At 50.1% G+C, this 23909-nt stretch overlaps 11 protein-coding genes across 11 annotated transcripts; 6 read left to right on the top strand and 5 right to left on the bottom strand.

Moving 5' to 3' along the window:
• The first annotated feature begins 7 nt into the window (after positions 1-7).
• Positions 8-2083, top strand: M430DRAFT_39932 (hypothetical protein). Its single transcript, XM_024867353.1, has 2 exons — positions 8-336; positions 464-2083. The coding sequence occupies exons 1-2, from the start codon at positions 277-279 to the stop codon at positions 1988-1990; spliced, it is 1587 nt and encodes a 528-aa protein (XP_024724507.1). The 5' UTR covers positions 8-276; the 3' UTR covers positions 1991-2083.
• Positions 2084-2339: 256 nt separating this feature from the next.
• On the bottom strand, positions 2340-4142 carry M430DRAFT_94764 (hypothetical protein; the record flags this gene model as incomplete). The annotated part of the gene is made up of 3 exons (XM_024869860.1): positions 2340-3398; positions 3465-4054; positions 4109-4142. 3 exons carry the CDS (start codon positions 4140-4142, stop codon positions 2340-2342), a joined length of 1683 nt encoding a protein of 560 aa, XP_024724506.1.
• A 304-nt stretch (positions 4143-4446) lies between these two features.
• M430DRAFT_48311 (hypothetical protein) lies at positions 4447-6090 on the bottom strand (the record flags this gene model as incomplete). The annotated part of the gene is made up of 1 exon (XM_024867988.1): positions 4447-6090. The coding sequence occupies one exon, from the start codon at positions 6088-6090 to the stop codon at positions 4447-4449; it is 1644 nt and encodes a 547-aa protein (XP_024724505.1).
• A 1139-nt stretch (positions 6091-7229) lies between these two features.
• Positions 7230-7920, top strand: M430DRAFT_16614 (hypothetical protein; the record flags this gene model as incomplete). The annotated part of the gene is made up of 2 exons (XM_024863497.1): positions 7230-7357; positions 7437-7920. The coding sequence occupies 2 exons, from the start codon at positions 7230-7232 to the stop codon at positions 7918-7920; spliced, it is 612 nt and encodes a 203-aa protein (XP_024724504.1).
• Positions 7921-8783: 863 nt separating this feature from the next.
• M430DRAFT_116063 (hypothetical protein) lies at positions 8784-10363 on the bottom strand (the record flags this gene model as incomplete). Its single annotated transcript, XM_024861618.1, has 3 exons — positions 10115-10363; positions 8890-10035; positions 8784-8834 (listed from the first exon to the last, which is right to left on the bottom strand). Coding segments are annotated over exons 1-3 (1341 nt in total), but the record flags the coding sequence as incomplete, so codon positions are not given.
• A 131-nt stretch (positions 10364-10494) lies between these two features.
• On the top strand, positions 10495-11621 carry M430DRAFT_56563 (hypothetical protein). Its single transcript, XM_024868617.1, has 2 exons — positions 10495-10800; positions 10853-11621. Exons 1-2 carry the CDS (start codon positions 10610-10612, stop codon positions 11379-11381), a joined length of 720 nt encoding a protein of 239 aa, XP_024724502.1. The 5' UTR covers positions 10495-10609; the 3' UTR covers positions 11382-11621.
• Positions 11622-12458: 837 nt separating this feature from the next.
• On the bottom strand, positions 12459-15039 carry M430DRAFT_16611 (hypothetical protein; the record flags this gene model as incomplete). The annotated part of the gene is made up of 6 exons (XM_024863496.1): positions 12459-12896; positions 12966-13633; positions 13688-14047; positions 14096-14282; positions 14336-14597; positions 14651-15039. 6 exons carry the CDS (start codon positions 15037-15039, stop codon positions 12459-12461), a joined length of 2304 nt encoding a protein of 767 aa, XP_024724501.1.
• Positions 15040-15557: 518 nt separating this feature from the next.
• On the bottom strand, positions 15558-16635 carry M430DRAFT_116055 (hypothetical protein; the record flags this gene model as incomplete). The annotated part of the gene is made up of 3 exons (XM_024861617.1): positions 15558-16093; positions 16149-16287; positions 16366-16635. The coding sequence occupies 3 exons, from the start codon at positions 16633-16635 to the stop codon at positions 15594-15596; spliced, it is 909 nt and encodes a 302-aa protein (XP_024724500.1). The 3' UTR covers positions 15558-15593.
• A 510-nt stretch (positions 16636-17145) lies between these two features.
• On the top strand, positions 17146-20318 carry M430DRAFT_56560 (hypothetical protein). The gene is made up of 3 exons (XM_024868616.1): positions 17146-17191; positions 17246-17472; positions 17535-20318. Exons 1-3 carry the CDS (start codon positions 17171-17173, stop codon positions 20110-20112), a joined length of 2826 nt encoding a protein of 941 aa, XP_024724499.1. The 5' UTR covers positions 17146-17170; the 3' UTR covers positions 20113-20318.
• Positions 20319-20631: 313 nt separating this feature from the next.
• On the top strand, positions 20632-21316 carry M430DRAFT_134786 (hypothetical protein; the record flags this gene model as incomplete). The annotated part of the gene is made up of 3 exons (XM_024862376.1): positions 20632-20817; positions 20891-21005; positions 21056-21316. The coding sequence occupies 3 exons, from the start codon at positions 20632-20634 to the stop codon at positions 21229-21231; spliced, it is 477 nt and encodes a 158-aa protein (XP_024724498.1). The 3' UTR covers positions 21232-21316.
• A 320-nt stretch (positions 21317-21636) lies between these two features.
• Positions 21637-23273, top strand: M430DRAFT_16607 (hypothetical protein; the record flags this gene model as incomplete). The annotated part of the gene is made up of 3 exons (XM_024863495.1): positions 21637-21802; positions 21855-21928; positions 22038-23273. The coding sequence occupies 3 exons, from the start codon at positions 21637-21639 to the stop codon at positions 23271-23273; spliced, it is 1476 nt and encodes a 491-aa protein (XP_024724497.1).
• Positions 23274-23909: the final 636 nt, after the last annotated feature.

Raw genomic sequence — 23909 nt, 5'->3', positions numbered from 1 at the left:
CAATAATCGGGATAGTGAGAGTCCTGGAATTTCTCCAATTTCCTGCGGAACAACCGGCAGGCCATGAGATACCAGGACTTGCGATAGAACACATGAACTCGTAGGGCTGGGATGCCACGTTGCGATCGTCAAAACATACAACACGAATCCTTTATGAGACGAGGCTAACGGGACCGTTGGTTTGCTCTGAAGTTGCCAGGCGCATCGAATTGTGACTATTGAGGTTTCAGTCATTTCGGATACCTTCTCGAGTACTCTCCTATTGGCCCGGTCAAAATGGTCTATTGCGGGAAGCCGTCAAAAGGATGCCAGGCTTGCAGAGAGAAGAAGACTAGAGTAAGTCGTTGACCTGCGTAGCTCCAAGCATACCCCTTTTGGCATTTTTGAAGTTTGGCTGCACTGGACCATATATTCCGACATTTAGCATTGTCTGTCGAGACGCAACTCTTCTAACCACTTGCAGTGTGACAGAGCAGTCCCATCATGTGGTCAATGCATTCGGAAACGTCGTGTCTGCCCGGGATATCGGAACGAACTGGATCTTATGTTTCGGATCCAGAACGAGGATGTCATCGGGAAGGCCAGAGCGAAAGCAAATGCGAAGCCAAAGGAGAAGGGCCTTGCATCATCGTCAGTCACAGCTGGCGACGAGGTCGATGAGACCACGGTTGAAAAGGCTGTGCTAGAGTTTTCCCGTCATATCGAAAATCCCGGATACTGGGCGTTGTCACTGATCCCACCAAGTAGGATGGCTTCGGATATTGATGACAGAGCTCGCTGTTTCTTCAAAGCAAATGCAGGAAACTGGGGCCGGAATTTTGACCTCGTAGAAACCCTGGTCAGCCAGACACATGGCGATGAACATCTTCTTGCCAGCCTTACTGCTGCGGGTCTCGCCAGTCTCTCGAACTCCGTGAACTCCCCTCAACTTATGATCCAAGCAAGGAGACGATATGTTTCTGCACTCAGGCTCACAAATGCAGCATTGAGATCGCCAACGGAAGCCAAGAAAGATAGCACATTATTTGCAGTCATGATTCTAGGTATCTTCGAAACCGTTGCTGGAAGCAACGAACAGTCTTTGCTGGCTTGGACAGAACACATGAATGGCGCCGCAGCTCTCCTCAAGCTTCGAGGCGTCAGCCAACTCAGCACAGAGGCTGGACAAAGAATATTCTACCAGGTAACATCCAACCTAATGATTACTTGTATACAACGCATTATCCCTATGCCAGCGCATGTCATCGAGATACGAAAGCAAGCGGAAAAGGTAATGGATACATCGCATCCAGCCTGGGTCCTATCATCTATTATAATTGACTTCACGGTCTTCAGAGCTGCCGTCCATGACCGTCGGATCGTGGGGACTAGAGCAGTTATCGACGGTGCACTCGCCTTAGATCAACGATTCATCGACATTTTCTCGAACGTCCCTCCAGAATGGCGTTACGTGGTCAAACACACGGATGAAATGCCTCATTTGGTGTGGAATAAGACATATCACGTATATAGTTACGCGTGGGTCGTGCAGCTCTGGAACGGCATGCGTACTTGCCGCATCTTACTGCACCAAATTATTCGCAGGCACTTGAGCAATGACGCCGTGGCACCCGTGCCCGAATTCACATATGAAGAAGCAGTAGCTCAAATGGCGAGCTCTGTCTCCATCACACTCCAACTACAACAAGACATCCTATCCAGCATATCTCACCAATCCATAGCCTTCCAAAATCCAAACGACCCGTCATCCACCCTTTCAGGCTCGCGCAACTCATTCATCATTCATCCGCTTTACCTGATAGGCGCTCTCGATTTAAGCACGGAGGAAATTAAGGATTGGGTGGTGGCTCGTCTGAGACTGCTGCATGACAGCGCGGGGATTCGACAGGCCGGTGTGCTGGCGGCTTACTTGAGTAGGAGGCAGGAGTTCTGGGACCAGGCGCTGGCTCTGAGAACTTTGCGTAGGGCGCCTGAACAGGTCCGTGGCTGAGGCTCTACCCACAGAGAGTGGTGAGAAGGGAAGGACAGAGGACGCAGCCGGTGTATCTAAAGCTCACTGAAGCGTTTCATATACACAAAGGCAGGGTAAGCAAAGTATTGGCGGGTGCCGTCACGCGTTTATGAGGTGCGACCATTGGATATGCTGTATAGTGTATAGAGAAGCAAATGATCTCTATGATGATAAGGGATGCCTGCGAATAAAACATAAATAAGATATTTTAAAAAGAAGACGTCTAACAAGTTGCTACTTCATATATTTCATATTTATGTGGTTCTCAAGTATATCCATGCCTCCATCTCAGCCTCTAGAATACTACCAACGCTCCATTTCCAACCCCCTACAGCTTCGCCCTTGCCGTAGCCTCATCCCTAACCACCGTACCTCTCTGCAGACCTTTAGCCCTATCCCTCAACACCCTCCTCAAGATCTTCCCACTCGCACTCTTCGGAATCTCCGGTATGAACTCGATTTCCTTCAACCACTTATGCCTGACCTTCCTCTCCCTCACATACTGCAGCAGCGCCGCACCGACGACCTTCTCCTCCGGCGCCCCGTTCTTCCTCACGATATACGCCTTCGGTTTCTCGCCGCTGTAATCATCCGGGATGCCGAGCACCGCGGCATCCGCCACGTGCGCGTGGCCCAGCAGCAGATCCTCGAGTTCTGCGGGCGCGACCCCGATCCCGCGGACCTTGATCATCTCCTTGATGCGGTCCGTGATGGTGATCATGCCGTCCTCGCCGACGACCGCTTGGTCGCCGGTATGCAGGTATCCCTCGGCATCGTACGTCTCCCGGCTGGCCTTTTCGTTGTTGAGATAGCCCATGGTGATCTGGGGGCCCTTGGCGAGCAGTTCGCCGGGCTGGTTGACGCCCAGCTCGCGCCCGTCTTCGTCGATGATCTTCACGAGCGTCGAGGCGCAGATACTGCCCGCTTTGTGGGCGTGCGCGTAGTCGTACTTCTCGGGCGGGTGGGCCGCGATGCAGCTGCAGCTCTCGGTCATGCCGTAGCCTTGCTTGAACCCGGTGTTGGGGAATTTGGCTTGTAGTTGGTGGATGATCTCCTGGCTGATAGGGGCCGCGCCGCTGGAGAAGCGCGTTATGCAGCGGAGATCGTAGTTGTTGACGATGGGATCGTTGACCATGCGGATAAGGATCGGGGGGACGAGAAGCAGTTCGCCGATCTGGTACTCGACTACAGTGTCGAGCATGGATTTCATGGTGAATGTGGGCAGCATGTATACTTCTGCGTTTAGGATGATGGGGAGGTGAAGCACGTGCACAAGACCGGTAATGTGAAAGGAGGGGAGGACGGCGAGCACTTTCCGGTGGGTGGCTGGCGTTATTTGCTGCACCTGGAGGCATTGTGCAATGACATTTTGGTGAGATATCATGACCTGTACTCTCATTTAGCATTCAGTTCCGCACATTATGATATTTTTGTTTGAACAAGAAATACATACCGCTTTAGGTAACCCCGTCGTCCCACTGCTAAAACTCAAGAAACCACAAATGTCTCCATTCGTTTTGCCCTGGGGGATCTCATATGGCTCGATCTGGGCACCAGCACCATAGCTCTTCCCCACCGCAATCAAGTTCTTCACCGTCTTAAACCCCTCCATTTCCCCATCAAGCAAGAATACACATTCCGCTTTCAGACCCGCTTCTTTGGCCGCCGCCGCTGCAACCTCCATACTTCCCGGAACTGTCATTAGGAACTTCGCCCCGCCCGTCTTCAAGGCGTATGCCATTTCCTCCACATTATAGGCTGGACTCGCGCCACTCACAATGGCGCCAACGCGAGTAATGGCGTGCATGGCGACAGGGTACCAGATTGTGTTTGGCGAAAATAGGGCGACAACGTCGCCGGGCTGGAGGCCACAGTCTCGCACCAGGGCCGTAGAGAGATGCGTGGTGTGTAGCTTCATCTCGGACAAGGAAATCCGTTCTTTGGTTTGCGCATCTGTAAAGCCTGCGACAGAGGAGGCATTTTGGTTTAGGGGAGAGGCGGGAGAGGCGAAAAGCCATTGCCATGTTGTCAGGTTGCGGGGCACTGGGGTTGCGAGTGTAAGTTGAGGTTTGTATATGCTGAATGGCTGTTACTTACGGTCAATGTCCGGCTGGGTGCTTTTGAACGGCATTGTGAAGGCTGGGTTCTCGAATGGGACAGGTACAACGGGTACGAGGCGAGATATGTAGATAAAAAAATAATGAAAAGCGGACAAAGTGACAAAGCAAGAGAATGGATATAACTTACCTTTGTAGTCCCCATCTATCGAATGGCTGGCTTCAGTGACAATCTGGGGTTCATGATAATGCGGGGTTCACTCGGGCACTGAACCCGACGAACCGAGGTCACGTGGATTAAACTCAGGGGCCAGGAATCCGGCGAGAAGAGTTCTCATACTGTACATTCATTAGATATTAAGTCGGCCTCCCACCGACCTAGTCATCTAGCAGACCAATCGTCCACTCCGTTATCCTCCCAACTCCATGCCCATTGATAGCACTGATGGGAATTGCCTCGACCCTCTTCTCCCACACTTTCTTTTGCCCGCTCGGATGCTTTTCCCGTTTCTCATTGACTTCTTCCAGGTAAGCCCTCAAACTTTCAAAGTTTTCCTTCGTGGAAGGTAAGTCGGCCTTCGTCGCAATCACAAACCACGGCTTGGTTGCAATACTGGTTATCTGTGGAGTGAGGGGCGCATCGAAACTTGGCCCGGAAGAAACAACGATTGTTTCCTGTCGGTTTGCCAAAGCGTCATCTGTGGACCTGAACGGACTCCATTTCACCAGTAGCTCTCCCTGCTCCTTGTCTTCCTGGATTTTCATCCTCTCATATTCTCCCACTTCGTTCCAAAGAGATTTTAAAGCTGTAACTGCATCCCCAGCACTGAGATCAATGACAAAAGCAAGCACCCGTGCTCGTTCCACGTGTCTCAGAAAGCTGATCCCAAGACCCTTATCCAGATGTGCATCTTTCACCAACCCTGGAATATCCGCAATGGTGAAAAGTGTTCGCGGCTCGCCGTCTTCAAAGGTCGATTTGTTAAGAGGCCGTCCTTTATGGTCGTCCAGGACAACAGTCCCGATATTTGGTTGCAGCGTCGTGAAGGCCCAATCCCCTACCCGTGCACGACTCTTGGTCATCGCACGTAATAGAGTGCTCTTCCCCGCATTCGGGAGCCCAACGAGTCCCACATCAGCAAGAAGCTTCAATTCCAATTGTAGTGTAATCTTCATCCCCTGCTCTCCCTTGGTGGCAAACTTCGGTCTCGGCACAGTCTTCGTAACAAAATGCGGGTTTCCCAACCCACCTACCGCGCCCGCAGCAAGTAAGAGTGGTCTCTCCATCGGTCTGTTCAAGTCCAGAGAAATCGGGCCTTTAACCTGGGCCATACTTAGGGCAGATTTGCGAGCTCGAGGTAAACGAGGAAACTCCGCCGTCGCAATATCCTCTGGGGTAAGGGCTGGGTAGAGAAGCCATTTCTCCCTGCTCCATTTCCATGGTCCCGTCCCATCAACCCCGTCCTCTTTCCCAGCCTCCAATCTCCTCCTCTCCTCTTCTATCGCCACTGGATCCGTCCGCTCTATCTCCCTCACCACTGTCCCGACCGGGACCGTAATAAGAACATCCTCGCCCCTCTCACCACCGCGTGATTTCCCTTGTCCATTCTTTCCCCGTCCCGCTCTGATATTTGTGCGTCGTGCGAGTTTGTGTAGAGAGGTTTCACCCCTTACGGCTTGGATATATATATTCCCTCCGCTGCCGCCATCCCCTCCATTTGGGGGACCCGCTGCGATATATTTTTCGCGGAGGAAAGAGATGCAGCCATGCCCACCAGAGCCAGCATGAACTGTTATGATGGCTTTGTCGTTGAAGATTGTGCGAGAATAGTCAGTCGGAGGCGGGTTTAGGTGTGAGGCTTGTTCGTCGGTTGGTTGAATGGCGTCCACGGCGATTGATTCATTTCGTCGAGAGACTGAGTTGAAGAAGGATCGAGAGAATCGGAGGGAGAAACTAGTCACTAGAGAAGGGTACAGGAATGGCGTCAAGGTTGCGGGTAGGGGGGAACATCTTGGCGGCATGTTTGGAGCCCAGCCTTGCGAAGTCAGGAAGGTTGAAATATTTTGGCAGTTTCGATTTTGATAATCGCGTCGCGCCAATACTTCCCGGCCACCGTAGTGAATTGCGCCGATTGGAAGCTACCGACCGCCGTATATATATATCTGGACATTTCGTACAAATGTCTTAACGTCCAACATCAGCTGTTCATCCAAGTCACTCTCAACCTCGACGGTCAATCCCTATGATCTGTCTCGCGCCTCATCTGTCTGGAAATCCCATCCCGGGAAAACAGATGTCTGTCCCTGATATCGCGCGCAAACACCTTGCTTCGCCATAGGCGGTGTAGACGCGATCGTCGCCTGCAACAGAGTGCAACTAGAGACGCAGCCCCAGCTCTCGCCCACCACGGCCACATGTCCCATTGGCTGCTCTCCCCCAAATCACTCCGTGGTGGACGTTGGAAGAGGAATCTTACCAACCACAACTCATGACATGAAGCACCAGCCCTGGCCCTGCATCCCGTACACCGCACGCGATGCAAAGCATTCGAGCCACGACATTTCCAGCTTTTGCTCCGCTTTTCGAGGCTCCATCTACGAGGCCGACGACATGTCTCCCGCGCCGCGGCGTAGGATCCTCGGTTTGTGACGATGGAAGAAAGCTTCCCTTCCAGTATTCTCCATTTCTGCTAGACAGTGGCATTGTTTGAATTCGACCACTCCCCCACGTGCCGTGCTTGTCCATTCGAGGATCCCACGCGACAGTAGGAACGCGAGACTCTGCGGTGCGGCTCTGTCCTCACCGATGGACAGCGTGATCTGGAATCTCACATCAGTATAGAGGTGGGTGATCTATTCCTCCCTCCTCATTGTCTTTCGCCCTCTTCATGTGCTTTATATCCCTTCTCGATCATGAGTCTCGGTGACTTCAATATAATGCATACCTCCTCCGGTCCTCTCTTCCTTCCCTTCCCCTCCGTTCAACGGTTGTCTTGCCCTGATGTCCATACCTTGTACCAAGAAGTGTCTGTTTTCCGAGTATCTCATAGCTTCTTATACTTCCCACCATGCCTTACTTGCGCCCCACTATCATATTAATAAAGAAGCACCGCAGCCGTCGTCGATCCCGGTCCTGTCCTCCCGCACCACCAACCAAGAATATGGATCCCGACTGCGCCATCTGTTCCGCCCCCGCCATCGCACAATGTGAGTGCGAGGCTAAAGGTCTTGATATTGCTGTGCGGCAGGCGGAACAGAGGATGATGACCAGTGTTTTGGATGATATACGGTATGCTGCCAATCCTCTCTGCCCTTCCATTCCCAGCTCTGAAAGATGAGGATTGCTGATTGGGGATCCGAGCAAATAGGTCGTGGGTCCGCGGCCACGCACAAGACTACATCCTCTCCTACTTCAGCATGCTCAAGGCGCGGCGCAAAGAAATGCACGCAGCCCACATCCAGCACATAACTGACCGGGCATACCACTACTACCGCGCACCGCCTCATCCCTCCGAGATCCTCGCCGCGGATAGCGATCTCAAACGCGGCATTGACGACGATTGGAAAGCTTCGGTTCAGAGATACCCGGAAGTGCTAGATTATTTTTACGGCTTGGTGGATTTGAGTCTTCCCGCCGACGACGAGCCGCATGTTCGGGATCCGCCGATGAGTGCATTGGGCGGGGGCAAGCAGAGGGTGAGGTTGAGGGAGCCTTCCTTGGGGAGGGAAGGACGGGGGAGGAGGGGTGGTATTGAACCTCCTGTGGGAGAGGGGCCACGGAGGAGGGATGGAAGGGGCGTTGCATTCGCGCCGATGCCAGGGTACTCATATGTCCAACCGGGAGGGTATTGACAGGTCTATATGAGACTCCTAGAAGGGGAGGGAGGGGAGAGGCGAGGACAGAAGAGGAGATTTGAAAAGATTGGTCACAGGCGACACATATTGGAAGTCGACTTATTGGCGTGCTGCATTTAGCGATTTGATAGCATTGGGATTCTCGGCTTTAACGATTTCGAGAGATGAGATATGTTTATTTATCATCTACAGTACTTCTTGTGCGCGCGACCTGGAACTCCCTACTTATGCTTGATATTGAGATTCTTGAATGAAACGATGAACAGAAATGAAAATGCGTTCAACTTAAATTATCTAATTGAAATGCAAGTATGTAGGTAGAATAAACCCCTTCTCCCCCTTCTCCGACTATGCACGCAACGTTGTTTTGTCCATCGATCCAAAAAAAAAAAAACAAAACAAAAAAAAGCTTTTTTCCACTAGAATACATGCAAGAATAAGGTATGCAATGCAAGGCCCCGCTCCCGCTGCTTCACTAACTAACCTTGCTCCACCACGAGTTCAACATTGCACACGACGCTGCCTCCCAGAAACACACACACACACAACTTTTTGATGAAAATTCTCTCTCACGCTATGCGACCTTTTTTCTCTCGCACTCTCTGGATTGATTGCCTGGTTGATTGATAGGTTGCTTGAGGTGAGCTGGGCGGGAGGAAGAGAGAACACACGCCCAGCCGTGACGCACTAGGTGAAACCTGCTTTGGGAAAGGAGTTTATTCCTTGTCCTCGAGCGAAGCGGCCTTGACATCAGCAGTGACCTCCTCGACTCCGTTGGAGACAGATTCACCCTCGGCAACGGGAGCCGCAGCTTTGGTTTCAGCGTGACCGTTGACTGCGGGTGCGGCGGCGGCAGCAGCCGATTCCTCAGCTTCGAGACGCTCGAGTTCCTTCTTGGCTTTGGCGATGTTCTGTTCATATATTAGTCTCACGTCTCTGGGGTCAGAAACAATAGGGGCCACATACGCGCTCGGTCTGGGCGTCTTGATCAGACTTCCAGAAATCCAACTTCGCCTTGACCTTCTCCCTAACAGCTGGGATATCGGCAGCACTCATGGGAGGATCGATGCCCATGAATGCGCAGTCTTCCACAACTGAAGGTGGGCAGCTGTATTTACCAGACGCAGGGGGGGTGTTCCGTCCTTTCTTGCCCTTCTTGCCTCCATTGCCTTTGAAGTAATCCTCCTCCTTGTCCTCCTTTCGGACTACTTTTACGCCCTTCAGACCAGAATCATCCACTGTACGTTGAGCTTGGGCCTGGAATTGCGATGGGGCCACCAGGGGTGTCTTTTCAGCCTGGTAGGTGGGATCAAGGAATCGGAGCAGGCTCTCACCACGGCGAATTTCGTCGAGGTATGCCTTATCGCTGGCTTCAGCAAGCATCTTTTGCGCACGTTCCTTCTTCTTCTCTTTTTCGTACCTCTCTTGCTCGGCCTTCCTGCGCTCACGAAGTCTTTGACGGGCCTCATATTCGTATTTCTGCACAGCTCGGTTTTGGTTGTAGTAGTCGTCCTTGATCTTCTTTATGGCAAGATACTTCTCTTGCTGCTCAGCCTGCAGTCTGGTTCTCTCGTCGCGCAGGGACTGGATGTTTTTGAAAGCATCATCTTGCTCGGCCTTGATCGCATCCAACTCGGCCTGCAGCTTGTTGTACTTGTCGCTCAGGGCCTTGGTTTCCGGGTCATCTAGAGTGTCCCGCTTTGCCTTGAGCTCAGCCTTCAGGTCATCGATTTCTTTCTGGGCCAGTTCAAAGCCTGCAAAGCCCTTTCGTTGCTTCCGGAGATTGGAGATTTCGGTAAGAGCCTTCCTCTCATCAACCAACTTCATCATTCCGCTGTTGACCTGCTTGTCCAATCTGGCAATCTCACGGTCCACCTCCTCGATGTTCTTGAATGCAACCCGGCTGCGCGCAGTCTTCTGCTCAGCGATCTTGCTCTTCAGCTTCTCATCGAGTCTCTTGATTTCCTCGAAGATCTTGTTGCGCCCTGCCTTTCCTCCAGCCTGCTGCTCGCGGATTTCCTTCAATTGGCTCAAGAGTTCGGCGCGACGTTTGGCAGATGGGGAGTCTTTGGATTTTGGCTGGGCAATGTCCAACTTGGCCCTGACGGCATTCTGCAGAAGAGAGATCAGTCACCGCTCATGTGGTATCCCGTGGAGCGAGGCGCAGGTTGGTAAAACATGGGGAGCTTACAAATTTTGCCATCGAATCCGCATGTTCCTTCTCAGCCTTCTTGAGAGCGGCCTTGTAGGCTGCTTCGTCCGGCTTCTCTGGCTTCTCGAACTTCTTCTTCTCGTCGACCACCGGGGCGGCGGAAGGGGTTGCGACGTCGGCCATGGTTACAGACAGAGAGGGCGGCAGCGTAAGAAGGGCTTTGTAGATTTTGAGGGTCAAATGTCCATTCCAGGGCGGTCAATCAAGAGTGGTGGAATGTCGTGTGTGCGGAAGAAGTTCCAATTGGGAACAGATTTCCATTTGACCCTAAAAAATTATTACGGCAGCCGAAGAACCAAAAGCGCAGTTCGCGAACTTCTCGAACTTTTTTGAAGAGGCTAACCTTGTTCCTGATCTTCAACCTTAACATCACCACAACTCCTTCACTTTCTTTACTTGTCACAGGGGAATTTCTGCCGGCCGAGCGCACTGAAGACTCAGAGGACCCCGTAGCATCGCATCTACCCTGGCAAGATGTCGTCCGACGAAGATCGCGCGATCAAGATGAGGGAGGCGGGTGAGAGGGAGTCGGCGAGACTGTGGCGCGCGTGGAGGACGGTGCATGAGATGGTCCAGGACCGTGGCTATGAGCTCACGGAGGAAGAAGTGAAGATCAGTCTTGAGGATTTCAAAGCCAAGTTCACGGGCGCTGATGGGACGATTGAGTATGCGCCAACATAGGCCCCACCGCAGCCTCGACACTGACAAAGTCTACAGGCGAAAGCTCATGACCTTCTCTGCAAGACCCAGCGATGCTATGATGAAGAAATACGCCAATCCCCCGACTGCGAGTAACCCAAACCCTCCCAGTGCTGATATTGGCACCATCTGGGTCGAGTTTCTCCCCGATACCTCGGTTGGTATCAAGCAGATGCGAAACTTTGCCCAGCATCTCTCCGCAAACAACTTCCATACCGGCATCCTCATCACGAATGTCAATATCACCCCTGCTGCCTTGAAGATTATCCCTGCAGTGCAATCGGAGACCAGGATCGAGTGCTTCCTTGAGCAAGACCTGCTGGTCAACATCACACACCATGAACTGGTCCCGAAGCATGTTCTGCTCAGCAAGGAAGAGAAAGCGAAGCTGTTAGAGCGATACCGTCTAAAGGATACACAGCTCCCTCGAATTCAGTTGGGTGATCCGGTTGCGCGATACTTAGGGTTGAGAAGGGGGCAGGTTGTTAAGATCATCCGGAGGAGTGAGACGGCTGGTCGATATGCCAGTTACAGACTTTGTGTTTGATGGGAGACGGGTATTATTATACGGTTTTTGATACACGGAGTTGAATAGGAGTTTGTTTGGGACAAAAGCATAGGTTGGCGTATTAGGGAGAGCTATTCAGCTTACGAATATCCAGACCATGTACCAATATTCAACGCGCAAATCGCTGGGTGATCTCAGTGTCCTCTTTCATCACTGACGAATAGGCTTCTATCAGGAATCAGCACATATCTAGACCCTTGCTAATATGATCATATGTACCTAGTTACACATGAGTTGCCTCGCCGTGCTCGGGGAGCTGTTTTGACACATTGGTAAATTGTTGTCTCTTTTCGCCGCCCTTCTTCCTCCGTCCTCTAATCGCCGACGTACTATATACAATTCAATCAACCGCAAGACAAGAAGATCAACAATATCCCACAATACCCAACAATATTCAGCAAAGAAGCAGGAAGGGCACTCGCACTATTCAGAGTAAGAAACGATTCCAACCCTAGAAAAGACAATCTCTTTACGGATACCCAACTAGCCAACCTTCACGTCATGAGAACAGACCTCCCCCACAGCACTGAAGGCGCGGATGGGTACATCCCATCCGCCCGACTGGTAACTAACTGCACGCCACCGCACCCCTCGACCCCGCCTTCGGACAAACGCTAATCGCGTGGCACAAAGATAGCTGCGCGTCAAGCTGCCAGACCAAGAAGATCAGCGTAGTAGATGTCTGGATTGAGTCGGGGATGGGAAGAAGCGGAGATCTTTTCAAGTTTTCCTTTCCTGGTCATGGAAGAGGAAGAATAGGTATGTGCTTGAGAGGAGGATCGATCGCTAAAGTTAGCCGAGCCAGCCCCAATTTAGGGAGGGGATTTAGGGGTAAGACAAGTATTTGTAGGCACAGCAAAAGAAGATTCGGATTCCTAGGCACTAGGATTGCCTTCTATGCATGTCTGCTACAAAAGAGAAGCTCATTAAATTACTCCAGGTTGTTCCCTTGCTTTTGTCTAGCCCCCGCCATATCGTACATTCTATATGCGTCCTTTTTCTCTTCCTCGATCAGTGCATCGAATAAATTTCCCTCCCTAGATCAAAATCGTCATATCAGACACAGACAATAGATCTTCCGCCATCCCAAGTGACTCTCTTCCTCATCCTGACCCTGATCAGTTTATCCGCCGCCGTTCTCCAGTCCGCCCCTCTCTCCCCCTCGCCGCAAGATGTCGCCATCACCGCGCTCGGCGCAAACACCAATGCCTCACCCGTCCTCAACGTCAGAATTTTTCTGAAGAGTGTTCCTTCCCCATCTTCTTCCTTCGGCTTTTCATCTTCGGGGATCGGTGCGTGCTTCCGTAACACGCTCAGCCATTCTGGGCTCGAGAAACGATGGATCACGGTCATGGAACAGAGGTCCATGAGACGGGGAGAGATGGTGGGTTCTTGTGTTGCGATCAACACGCGGGCACCGTAGTGACGCTGTTGGCGGATCACGGATAGGAGGGATTCGGTGAGGGCTTTGGCTGCCGGGGTGTCGGTCATGTACTTCGATGTGTTAGTATCGATTCGGTTGCAAGGAGATGGAAGTGGAGAGTGGGAGGCGAAGGGACGTACTTTATGTGCCTCATCAAGCACGATCAGTTTACCAAGTGTGGAGTCAGAATCTAGATACAGGCCCATCCCAACCTTGAACAAAACACAAGCTGTGCTGGCGTCCAAGAATGGGCAAGAGAGGTCAATAATCGTGATTTCGCCTGCTCTGAACTCAGGGCTTGTGGTCTTGTTTTCCAAGTCGAGAAACGAATCGAGGAGATCGAGCCGTTGGTTCAGGAACTCTAACTGCTTCCTCTCCAGCCCGGCCTCATCTAGGCGTCGTCGGAATTCTAGATAGTCAAAGCTGGTAGCTGACTCGGCTGCCATTTCTCTCAGAACCTTGGTCACCGTCCCCATGTAGAGGGGTGCAGCATGTGTGTTGTCGACAGACATCAAGGTCAGCATGGTACTAATGTTGAGGTCTTTAGGTCGGAGCTTAAAAGGTTGGACCGTAACACCAGGAATCTGACTGTATAGAATGTTTAGGGAGAGATAGTTGGATGGTGATACCAGAACATTGACTTTCTTCGCCTTCAGATTGCCGAGACGCTGCTGATTTGGCGATGCCAGAAACGCGACCTCACTTGGTCGAAAGTTTGACCGGGAGGTATATTCCGAATAATTGAAAACCAGAGCCGAAAGCGGCTTTTGGAGATTTCCAAGTATTGGTGACTGGATGAGGCAATTTTCTATGATATCGTGAGCGAAACATAGACACCGACAGTTGATTGTCCGTTACTTACCGATTATGCAAGCCGTTGTATGAGATTTCCCACTACCTTGAACGCCACATATGAATGCAGAAAACGGGACATTAGTGTTCAAGAAGAGTCTTGGATCAGCCACTTTAGGTGAAGATGCCAAAGAACAGCCTCCGAGTAATCCATACTGTGGAAGTATATCGTGACCATAATGATCTAGGATACTCCCCGAGAACACAACAGCATTTTTGGCGTTGTGGATCGCAGATTCTCCTTTGTTTCCTAATTCGTATTCAACATGAAGTAAATCAAGTTGAAGCTCTAGGGTAGACGGAGTAGATGTGGCCTCTGAGTATACGGCCCTATCAGATATATTCAGGTTTTGAAGGAATGAATTCAATTCTTGAAGTACGTCAGCATATAAATTTTCGAGGTCTATAATTAGAATACCTGAGATTTTGGGATGTGAGGTCTTGTATTCTCTGGGGAAAGAAGCACCCGAATAATCTTCTATGCTCCTAGGTGTCGGTACCCTAAGTGTCTCGATATCTGATGTTGAATAGTAGCCATCTGAAAGCTCTAGATAGGCATTTAGAGCCGACGTTGCGGATACTGGAGAGGGTTCTGGGCACTCATTCTGCAGTGTTTGGTCAGTAAAATTGCAACTTATCTGAGATGTGTCTCTCATACATCTTCAGAATATGCTGAGTCATATATCTCGAAAGCAGGTTCCGGAGTTTTTGGTCTGATGGGAGCGGCATCCTTAGTCTCTCTTTTTGTTGGTGTTTCTCCCGTCGATTGCTTCTTTAAATGTTTCTTCGGAGATTTCTTCGGGGACTTCTTTGGAGATTTCTTTGGGGAGTGCAACTGTTTTTGTGTTTTGGGGTTCCTTGCTGGCGAAATGGACAAATCCGTGGCTGTTTCACGTGTATCCAGATATTCCCTTGAGATTCTATTTCGACGGTCAATATAGAGGTCTTTGAATCAAGCACCTGAAAAGCCTACACGTTGATTATTTTGTTCACTTCCTTCCTTGGTTGTTCTGGATAGCGGACTAACAGTTTCCCTCTGAGTGCAGAGTATCCAATAAACTGGCCCTTTCGAAATGCAATTTCGTTGAAGTGCTGGCGCACCCATTTCTCCATGCTTTCAAGATCGTACAAGGGGGCTTCACTCCGATAAGTAGCTTGGTTAGCAAGGAAAGTCTCGACAGCGGACGGATGATCAGTAGGCGGAGAACCGATAGTAGTGAGGTTGCTTGGAAGAGGTGAAGATATTGTCTTTTCTCTTGGGGGACGGGGTGTTATTATCTTTCTCTGGACCGGTGAGTTTCCAATGAACTGGGCCGGAGGTGGCGTTGAGAACACCCAGTCGTCTACTTTTAAAGAAGACATAGAGACAGACCGACAGATGTGGAACTGTCGGGATCCTGCTATAAAGGAATCAAGACGGCACAGATGGGCAGAAGAGCAGCAAGAAGAAGTTCCGAACTCATTCTATCTTGATTCAATGAAGGACTTCCCACAAAGACATGAAGAGATGCCAGAACTTTCGGCTGCGAAGCTGTGTTCAATGCCATTCCTCGCCTGGGGCTCTTCAAGGTCTCGCGGCATTGAAACGAGGATGTTCAATTTTCCCTTTTTCGGACTTGAGACGTTAGCCCGATCGCGAGTCAGTTTTGACCACTAAATGTGGAGTCACATGACTAATGGCTAGCAATTACAAGCGGCTCTTGTCGTTCGATGGAAAAGAACTTTGGCCAAAATCACTTGGGTGTTTTCAATGAGGTTTATTGCGGTTTTCAGAAGAGCTCTTCAAAGCGGTCGATTGTTTGTCCCTTTGCATTCCTGCAGCCCCCTTAAGCCACAGCCGCATAAGCGACACCCATGCATGCAAGACCTAAACAACTGCGGGCTATTTGACTCTAATGAAAGATAACACAGCAAGCTTACATCTTATAGGCATACCCACTCTCGTGCTCCATCATATCGAATGTCGGCTTGGCGCTGAACCAGCCAGCCCTTTCCGTACCCACTGACTGGTATGTAAAAGCTGCATCCTCATCCGCAATCTTCACCGTCTCATGCCCCCTCCCTCCCGCAGCTGCATCCGCAAGCAGCTGGACACGGCAACATTTCTCCAAACTCATAAACCAGAATACCGTAGACTCGATAGTCTTTCCACAAGTCAACAGACCGTGGTTTTGCAGCAAAGCGGCTTTCTTTTGACCGAGAGCCTTGGCGATAGCAACACCTTCGTCTGCAGCCAATACGATTCCTCGGAAGGAGTTGTAAACGGCGATGTCGTTGTAAAAGGCACATGAGTCTTGTGATATAATGTCAATGTTTCGGCCGAGGGAGCAGAATGCGCGCCCATAGATGGAATGCGAGTGTGCGACGCAGTTGATTTCGGGGCGAGCGGTGTGCACGGCGTGGTGGATCATGTATGCTATACCCTCGTGAGTTAGGTATTTGAGAAGCAGTGTAAATGGGAAGGAGAGTACCAGCAGTGTTCAGAAGCCGACATGGGCCGCCATCAACAACTTTTCCGTCTTTGTTGACGAGAATTAAATCCGACGCCTTTAGAAGAGGCCAAGGGACCCCAAAAGGATTAACCCAGAAGCTTGTGGGCTCAACGGGATCCTATCACCCACTCATCAGCAGTGTTCGATCCCCTGTCGGATATCTTCTCTCGTGCTCTAGACTCCAAACCAGACGTACTCTCAAAGTAATATGTCCGGCAACACCCTCATCGAACCCCAACTTCGCAAAGATCCTAAACGCCAGGGCCAAACGCTCCTTCTGATACTGTCTCTCCTGATACTTATCCTCGAATTTCGGCGCGGAAGGAAACGTCATACTTGAGGGTTTGGCTTGGTGTTCTGTATGGCCAGACTCATGTGTTGCTTTTCCGGCTTTATCATGCCCGTTGGTCGGCACCGACGCAGCGTCAACGACTTCGGACGGCTGGATTGCAGAGGGAGGTGCCATGGTGGGTAGTATAATAGAGAAGGAAGGTTTGAGTGATCGAAGTGTTGATTAAATAGGTGTGTAGAAGATCTGTTTCCAAAAGATAAGAAAGAAAGAGAAATCAACCGCGAGAAGAAGAGGAGAAATAGCAAGTCAGGACGTGAGTACGTACTACTGCGAGTAGTACATGTGTTCCTAGAGCGCCCTTTGGAAGACAGCGGGATTAGAAATAGCTGGCGGCTTTATGGCGGGCGCTGGTGCAGATCGATAAAAGGAAAGCCTCTGAATGAACGGTTTTGTGGGGTATAGTAAGCGGTAATCATCAACCTCGGATTCCTCCCCGAACAGCGTAAGCGGGGAAGCCGACGATGCAGATAGGTAGATACCAGCGGACCATACGACGGAGATACGCTTGCCGGAACAACGGTTTCGCCTAGCTTCCGATAAATCCCAGCCCGGCGGAGCTTATTTTTTTGTGCGATTTGCGCTCCAGGACTTAGATTCAACTACTATACTTGCAGTCCCATTCGATCCTTTCGATCCAGCATACTTAACAATGGGTCGAGGCGGAAAACGCGTGAGCCTCCTTATTCTCCCCAACTACTCGTCATTATTCTAACCAAGTCACCAGGGCGGTCGAGGCGGAGGGCGAGGTCGAGGACGTGGGGGAGGGGGAGGAGGGGGAGGTAGGGGTGGAGAAGACAATCGCGTCAGTTTCGACAAGGTCGACAAGCACAACGAGAAGCTCGAGAGATATTACAATGGCTTGCTTGCAATGTCGGATGAAGAGAAGGAGGCTTTCTGGGCGGCCTTGAAGCGGGAGCTTCCTAACAGCTTCAGATTCGCAGGATCAAAAGGGTACGTTGGATTACCGCATTGTTCTTGGGGGTGTCGATTTGGCTAACTCTGTCCGCGCCCAGACATGCACTTGCTGTCCAGCGGCAACTGGTCGACAGATATATCCCAGAAATCTCCAAGATCTCTCATTATGACGGCACCCTCGTCGAACCACCTCAGCCTGTTCCATGGTACCCTGATGCTCTCGCCTGGTGGATGACTACCCCGAAAAACGTCATCCGTCGATTTCCGCCATTTGCGGCATTCCAAAAATACCTTGTGTCGGAGACAAGCGTTGGAAATATCAGCAGACAGGAAGTCGTTAGCATGATCCCGCCCTTGGTTATGGATCTCCGGCCAGGGATGACGGTTCTTGATATGTGTGCGGCTCCTGGCAGTAAGGCTGCCCAATTATTGGAGATGGTACACCGTGGGGAAGAAGCGCGCGTCCGTAAGTCACTTCAAGAGCATGCCAAGGAGGACGGCCGAGAAATGAGTCCGGGCATTCAGTCAGAAGGTGGCACCAAATTGGATGATGCAGAAGAACTGGCCGTTGATTCGAGTGACTATGGACGAGCGACAGGGCTATTGATTGCCAACGACTCCGATTACAAGCGCAGTCATATGCTGATCCATCAGCTCAAGCGGTTATCGTCTCCGAATTTGATTGTTACTAATCACGATGCTACCATGTACCCATCCATCAAACTTCCACCGACACCTGAGCATCCGGCAACCAACCGATACCTCAAATTCGACCGAATCTTGGCCGATGTTCCATGCTCGGGAGATGGAACCACCAGGAAGAACGTCAATTTGTGGCAGGATTGGAATCCTGGCAACGCCCTTGGACTGCACATCACTCAGGTTCGAATTCTTGTTCGTGCCTTGCAGATGCTCAAGGTTGGGGGCCGTGTCGTTTATTCAACGTGCAGTATGAATCCAGTCGAGAATGAAGCTGTCATTTCGTCGGCAATTGAGCGATGTGGTGGTCTCGAGAAGGTGGCTTTGCTACCAAGTGATGACAAGTTACCACTGCTGAAGCGAAAGCCTGGTCTAAAGAGTTGGAGTGTCATGGATAAAAGTGGTCGTGTATGGAATAAATGGGAAGATGTCCAGGAAGAAATCCGGGAGCATGGGAATTCTCCGTATACTGACAGACTTTCTGAGGGAATGTTCCCGCCACGAGCCGATTCTGCGGGTTCTAAGATCCCGTTCGAGAGATGTATGCGGGTTTATGCTCATCTGCAAGACACGGGTGGATTCTTCATTGCTATTCTTGAGAAGAAGTCCGAATTCAAAGCCAAACCAGAATCGGAGTCGAAGAAAACCGAGCCAAAGCCTCCAATCACATCAATCGTTGATGAAATAGAATCGAGACCGCCACCAGCAGAAGGGGGGAGTGTTGCCCCTAAGATCGAGGCTGCGGATTTGTTGAATCAACCCGATACACCCATGCAGGATGAGGTCCCACCTGTTGCTCGACAGAACCAGGAGAATCCTGCTCCAGACGCTACTGTCCTTCCAGACACTACAAACAGCATGAAACGAAGTGCGGAGGAAGATTTGGCTACTGATGCCGTAATGCAGACCAAAAAGCTCAAAACATCTGAGGATGTTGACGAGCCAGCTGAAAACGGGTACCAAAACCGAGAAGTTCATTATCCACCACCTCCAGGAGCCGAACTTGATCTTCAAACCCGACCTGGAGATCTCCGGGCCAATACCCCACGACAAAACCCGAACAGGGTCGCTAGGGGTGGGCAACAATTCGAGGAGCCGTTTAAGTATATCTCAGGTGATCATCCGGAAGTTCAGACCATAGAAAGCTTCTACAGATTATCGCCGAGGTTTCCGAGGGACCGATTCATGGTTCGGAATGCGGAGGGCGAGCCAGCCAAGACAATTTATTACACGTCCGCCTTGATCCGCGATATTCTCCAAGAAAACGAGGGAAAGGGGATCAAATTCATCCATGCAGGTGTGAAGATGTTCATGAAGCAGGATGTCCAAGCCGAAGGTGTTTGCAAATGGAGGATCCAATCTGAAGGGATGCCAATCCTAGAAGGCTATGTTGGCGAAGAGCGGGTCGTTCGTCTTTACAAGAAGGAGACACTACGAAAGCTTCTCATCGAGATGTTTCCCAAAGTCAGCGACGACGGCTGGAAAAATCTCGGCGAAATCGGAGAGAGAGTCAATACTATCGGCATGGGCTGCTGTGTCCTGCGAATTGAGCCTAGCAATACAGAAGACGGCTTTGATGACCGAATAGTCATCCCCTTATGGCGCAGCCTACACTCACTGAACCTGATGTTGGCCAAAGAGGATCGGACCGCCATGCTCCTGCGGATTTTCAACGACACCACTCCGCTTGTCAACAACCACAACGTACCCAAGAACAAGCCCCAACCCGAAGCAGCTCCCAAGGTCGAAGATGGAGAGGTCAAGGTCGATGTCGCAAACTCGGCCATTGAGTCCAGCGCGCCAGTCGGCGGCGACGAAATAGCTACTGCAGATCTTGAGGTTAAACCAGGGCCCAACGGCGAGGTTGTCAAGGATAAGGACTCCGTGGCTGCGGCTGAGGATGTCAAGGCCGAGCAGATTGTGAAAGAGGAGGCGACGGGTGATAGTGTAGAGGGACAGCTTGGGGGTGTTTCATAGTACGCTCTATCTTAAGAGCTTGCCAGGCTAATTGAACTTTTGCATTTTCAAGGAATAGAAATCTTCTGATCTAATCCCAGTCTACGCGCTTACCACAATCACGAAAGACGTGGTGCAGTGTCTAGGCCCACAGCTGTTGTCATGTTAGAACAGAGCATCAGACATATATCAAGCGTCGTGGAATTTTCAGAATCGCCTTGTCTGGGGAATACAGAGAGAGGTCTGGATGCGAAAGGCTCGGCAGCCAATCAGAATAGGCGAGTGACATTCTTCTTCAACCTCAGGGCAGATGGGTACTCAACTCATCCCTCACGACAATAAGGTAATGCTCCGCAAGTGGCGGCCAAGCAATACCTAGGTGAGCACTAGGTGAGCTGCTCACAATTATTTATAAGAATGATTTTTGTCTGCCTGTAAATACACGTGCACGTACTAGCCGTTCTCTGTTTTCGAAAAGTTCTCATGCGTTTTTCTCTTCTTCTTCCTCGATTTCCTAAGTTTTGCAGACCTTTTGGAAATATGGCATCCGCGTCTGCTCCTAGTTGTACTGCCACAAAAGCAGAAGATGTTCCTTGGCATGCAAACCTGCCAGCGCCGAAAAGCACGGCTGCTTCCATCTCCCGCCAAGACCTTTTGACCTGGTTCTCGGAAAAGACAGTCGGGAAGGATTTCGTGCTGGTTGATCTGCGAAGGACTGACTATGAAGTAAGTCATAGTTGATCCATCATGTACAGTGTATTTGATGAGTCCTAACAAGGTCTTTGTTTTTGCAATATAGGGGGGGACCATTCATGGTTCAATCAACCTCCCCGCGCAGTCTCTCTACCACACCATTCCAAGTCTCTATGCGATTTTTTCTGCTGCCAATATACGCCATGTGATCTGGTATTGCGGTGAGTTGCCTAGGTCGTCTAGCTGTATCTCAGTAGCTGATATCTGGTAGGTTCTTCGCGCGGCCGAGGAACCCGTGCGTCGGGTTGGTTTGAGGATTATATCAAAGAAAGGGGAGATTCACAAATGAAGAGTCTCACACTTGAAGGGGGTATTAAGGGCTGGGCAACCGCTGGCAAAGAATACGTCGAGCTTATGGACGACTACCATGAGGAGGTATGGAAATAGGATGTTAACATATTACCATCATAATCTCTTCTGCTTTGCAGCTTCTACTCTAGTCCCAGCAAATCATCTAATTGATGCAGCACACCTCAGCAGTTACAGCAATGCCTCATTACTGTTGATTGGCTTTGATACTACATTCATGGATGCTTTTAGCAGAATACGCCTCTGGGGTTTCGAGCTCTAAGGTACGTAGGTAGGTAAGGTTCATTACCTTTGGTAGGGACCCGTATTATAGGGAATTACTACCCCGTAATAGGGACCTATTAGGCTATTACCGTAGATCGGTTATACTGATTTGCCACCTTTACTTGTACGTATAGTCTATCTAGACCCTTACCTTCACTCTTCAACCGAGCCTATTCCTCCTGTTTGACATCTTGTTTAGAGAAGAAAGACATCGTCATCATGGATTCAAAAGAAGCTCCTTGCCTACAAATTCTTCTCGATTATACAGCCGCGAATCCCGACCCCGAACATGCTGTCTGGAAACCTGCAGATACGTTATCCGGGCGGATAGAGTTATCAAACAATGACTATCTCGTCATTGAGGAGATGACGGTATGCTTCGAAGGTATAGCCCAAACGTAACTGCTAGGAGCTGCTACAAACTAACAGAATTATAGGTGTTTCACGGAACTGGATACTCGAGGCAATATTCATAGAAGGGAAGCCTAAGTTGACGAAGGCAGAGCATAAAGTAGGTTATTTTGATAGTCACACGAAGAACTAACTTGATGATACATTTACTACCTGCCTATCTATCTCTTGCTCTAAAAGCTAAGCACGCTAACTATGCCAACTTAAAGTTCCATAGTCAGGCTCAGGACATCTTCCTAACAAATATATCTCAAAGAGTCTCGCCGGCAGGAGACTTCATTTACGAAGCACCATTTCACTTCTTGATCTCTAGGGTGCTTGCAAAACCTGATCCGTATTCACCACAACAGTGCCTACAACTGCCTCCTTCGCTTGAGCATGGGAATCCGGTTATTGACGAATCTACCGGGAAACGCTTTGCGCAGCCAAACATCGCATATTACCTACGAGTCACTGTGAGTATCAAGGCTGGAGGAGAAGAAGAAGATAGTAGTAGCAAGACTCTAGAAAGTTCTCTGCCAGTCACCGTTACACCATATACCGAAGAATTTCCCCCTACGGAAACGAAAGATTTCCCCTTCGAATTCAAGGAGCAAGAATCGAAAGCCTTGCGACGTTCCCTGACAGGTAGTTCGCTCGGAGTAATGAAGCTGTCGATGCACGAACCACCAGCACTTACCTATAACCTCGGGTGTACACGTAGCAGTACAGAAGCACAACTAAAGCTGGAGTTTGAGCCGGCAAGTTCATGTGATGCACATCAGAGCCTGCAAGGATTGTCATTCACGATTCGTTCCTGGATAAGGGTAAAGACATTCTATTCCGTGAAGTCTTTCCCAAAACTACCAAGTCAAAGCATGATGAGTCTCCGAGGTACATTAAGGCTCCGAGATGAGGCTTTGAAACTTGAGACACGGACTATTCTGGATGCCTCGTGGGGATACACGTTCGATTCAGGGAGTTCATCAAAAGATACCTGTCCGGATCTTACTTTCCAGATGGTTACGTCTGGTGGGGAGCCAGTTGATAGAGACACATTACAAAGACAACTGCAACCGTCGACTACTGATCCGCCTACAGGCAGGTGGACGACTATCCTAGGTCTTCCAATCAAGGTCGATACCCGACTCCTTCCTACATTCTGCTCTTCGATAGTTGCGCGTTTGTACACTGTGCAGCTTCGGATCAAGGTCAAGGGTGTTCGGCAGGAGCATTTCAAACTCGAAGTTCCCCTACAAGTCATACACAGCTCTCTAGATAGGCATCAGTCCGCTACGGCGGGGCCTGTCAGAGAAGACCAACGGTTCCCGGGGTTTCGGAGAGCCTCAGCAGCCTCTTGCTTTAGTGAAGAGTCGATGGTAAAGCAATCATACTCACTTTTAGAGCTGGCTGAGGAATTTCAGGAATCTGAGCATGATGACCCGCCGCCACACTACCGCCGATAAACGAATGCGAACACTTTACACGAACAGTAAGGCCGGTCGAAGTCTTTTGCGTTGGACCTTTTCGTTGTACTGCCTGGATCGATGACATATTCGAGGCATGTATGTCAAGATTACAAAATGTTGAAAAAGCGACCGTTTCAAGGCTCAAGTCTTCCGCTATTCAGAAGACCAGAAATCTTGACAGAGATAAAGGGAAAAGGGAAACAAAATCGACATAAGAGTCAATAAGAGGATACCTAGAACCTACCTAATAATATCTTAAATGCAAGAATCCAAACTAACAGGTAAAAAAAACACTATACACGTAAGGATTTGTATAGCTGCTATCTTAAGGTACCTTACTTACCTCCCCTATTTATTTTCACGTGATACCCAGGCAATGAAAGCCAAAAAAAGAAGGGAATCAAAAACATACAACAGCAGGTATTCGCTGGTGGTCACCCACCCAACTACTAATCTGCCGATCTAAGGCTTGTGTATGGCAGAGCGGACGGGATGCCCAATTCTCCTTAGTCTATGGTCGTATGTGACAGTTTTTGTTCTATTTGAAAACATATACTAGATTCTAGAATCTATCCCTCTCAACCTCCGACCTAAAGCCAGGGGGAAGGGGAAAAAAAGATAGAAATAAATGCA

This window comes from Amorphotheca resinae (genome assembly GCF_003019875.1).
Source record: "Amorphotheca resinae ATCC 22711 unplaced genomic scaffold M430scaffold_2, whole genome shotgun sequence".
Lineage (NCBI taxonomy): Eukaryota > Fungi > Ascomycota > Leotiomycetes > Helotiales > Amorphothecaceae > Amorphotheca > Amorphotheca resinae.
The sequence above is the reverse complement of the archived record's forward strand: the minus strand, read 5'-3'. Positions and strand labels throughout refer to the sequence as shown.

Coding starts and splice junctions, on each gene's coding strand:
- M430DRAFT_56560 (XM_024868616.1), top strand. CDS start 17,171: ATGGGTCGAGGCGGAAAACGC. Junction 17,192..17,245: donor TGGGTCGAGGCGGAAAACGC/GTGAGCCTCCTT, acceptor CCAAGTCACCAG/GGCGGTCGAGGCGGAGGGCG. Junction 17,473..17,534: donor AGATTCGCAGGATCAAAAGG/GTACGTTGGATT, acceptor GTCCGCGCCCAG/ACATGCACTTGCTGTCCAGC.
- M430DRAFT_39932 (XM_024867353.1), top strand. CDS start 277: ATGGTCTATTGCGGGAAGCCGTCAAAAGGATGCCAGGCTTGCAGAGAG. Junction 337..463: donor GCAGAGAGAAGAAGACTAGA/GTAAGTCGTTGA, acceptor AACCACTTGCAG/TGTGACAGAGCAGTCCCATC.
- M430DRAFT_56563 (XM_024868617.1), top strand. CDS start 10,610: ATGTCGTCCGACGAAGATCGCGCGATCAAGATGAGGGAGGCGGGTGAG. Junction 10,801..10,852: donor GGCGCTGATGGGACGATTGA/GTATGCGCCAAC, acceptor CAAAGTCTACAG/GCGAAAGCTCATGACCTTCT.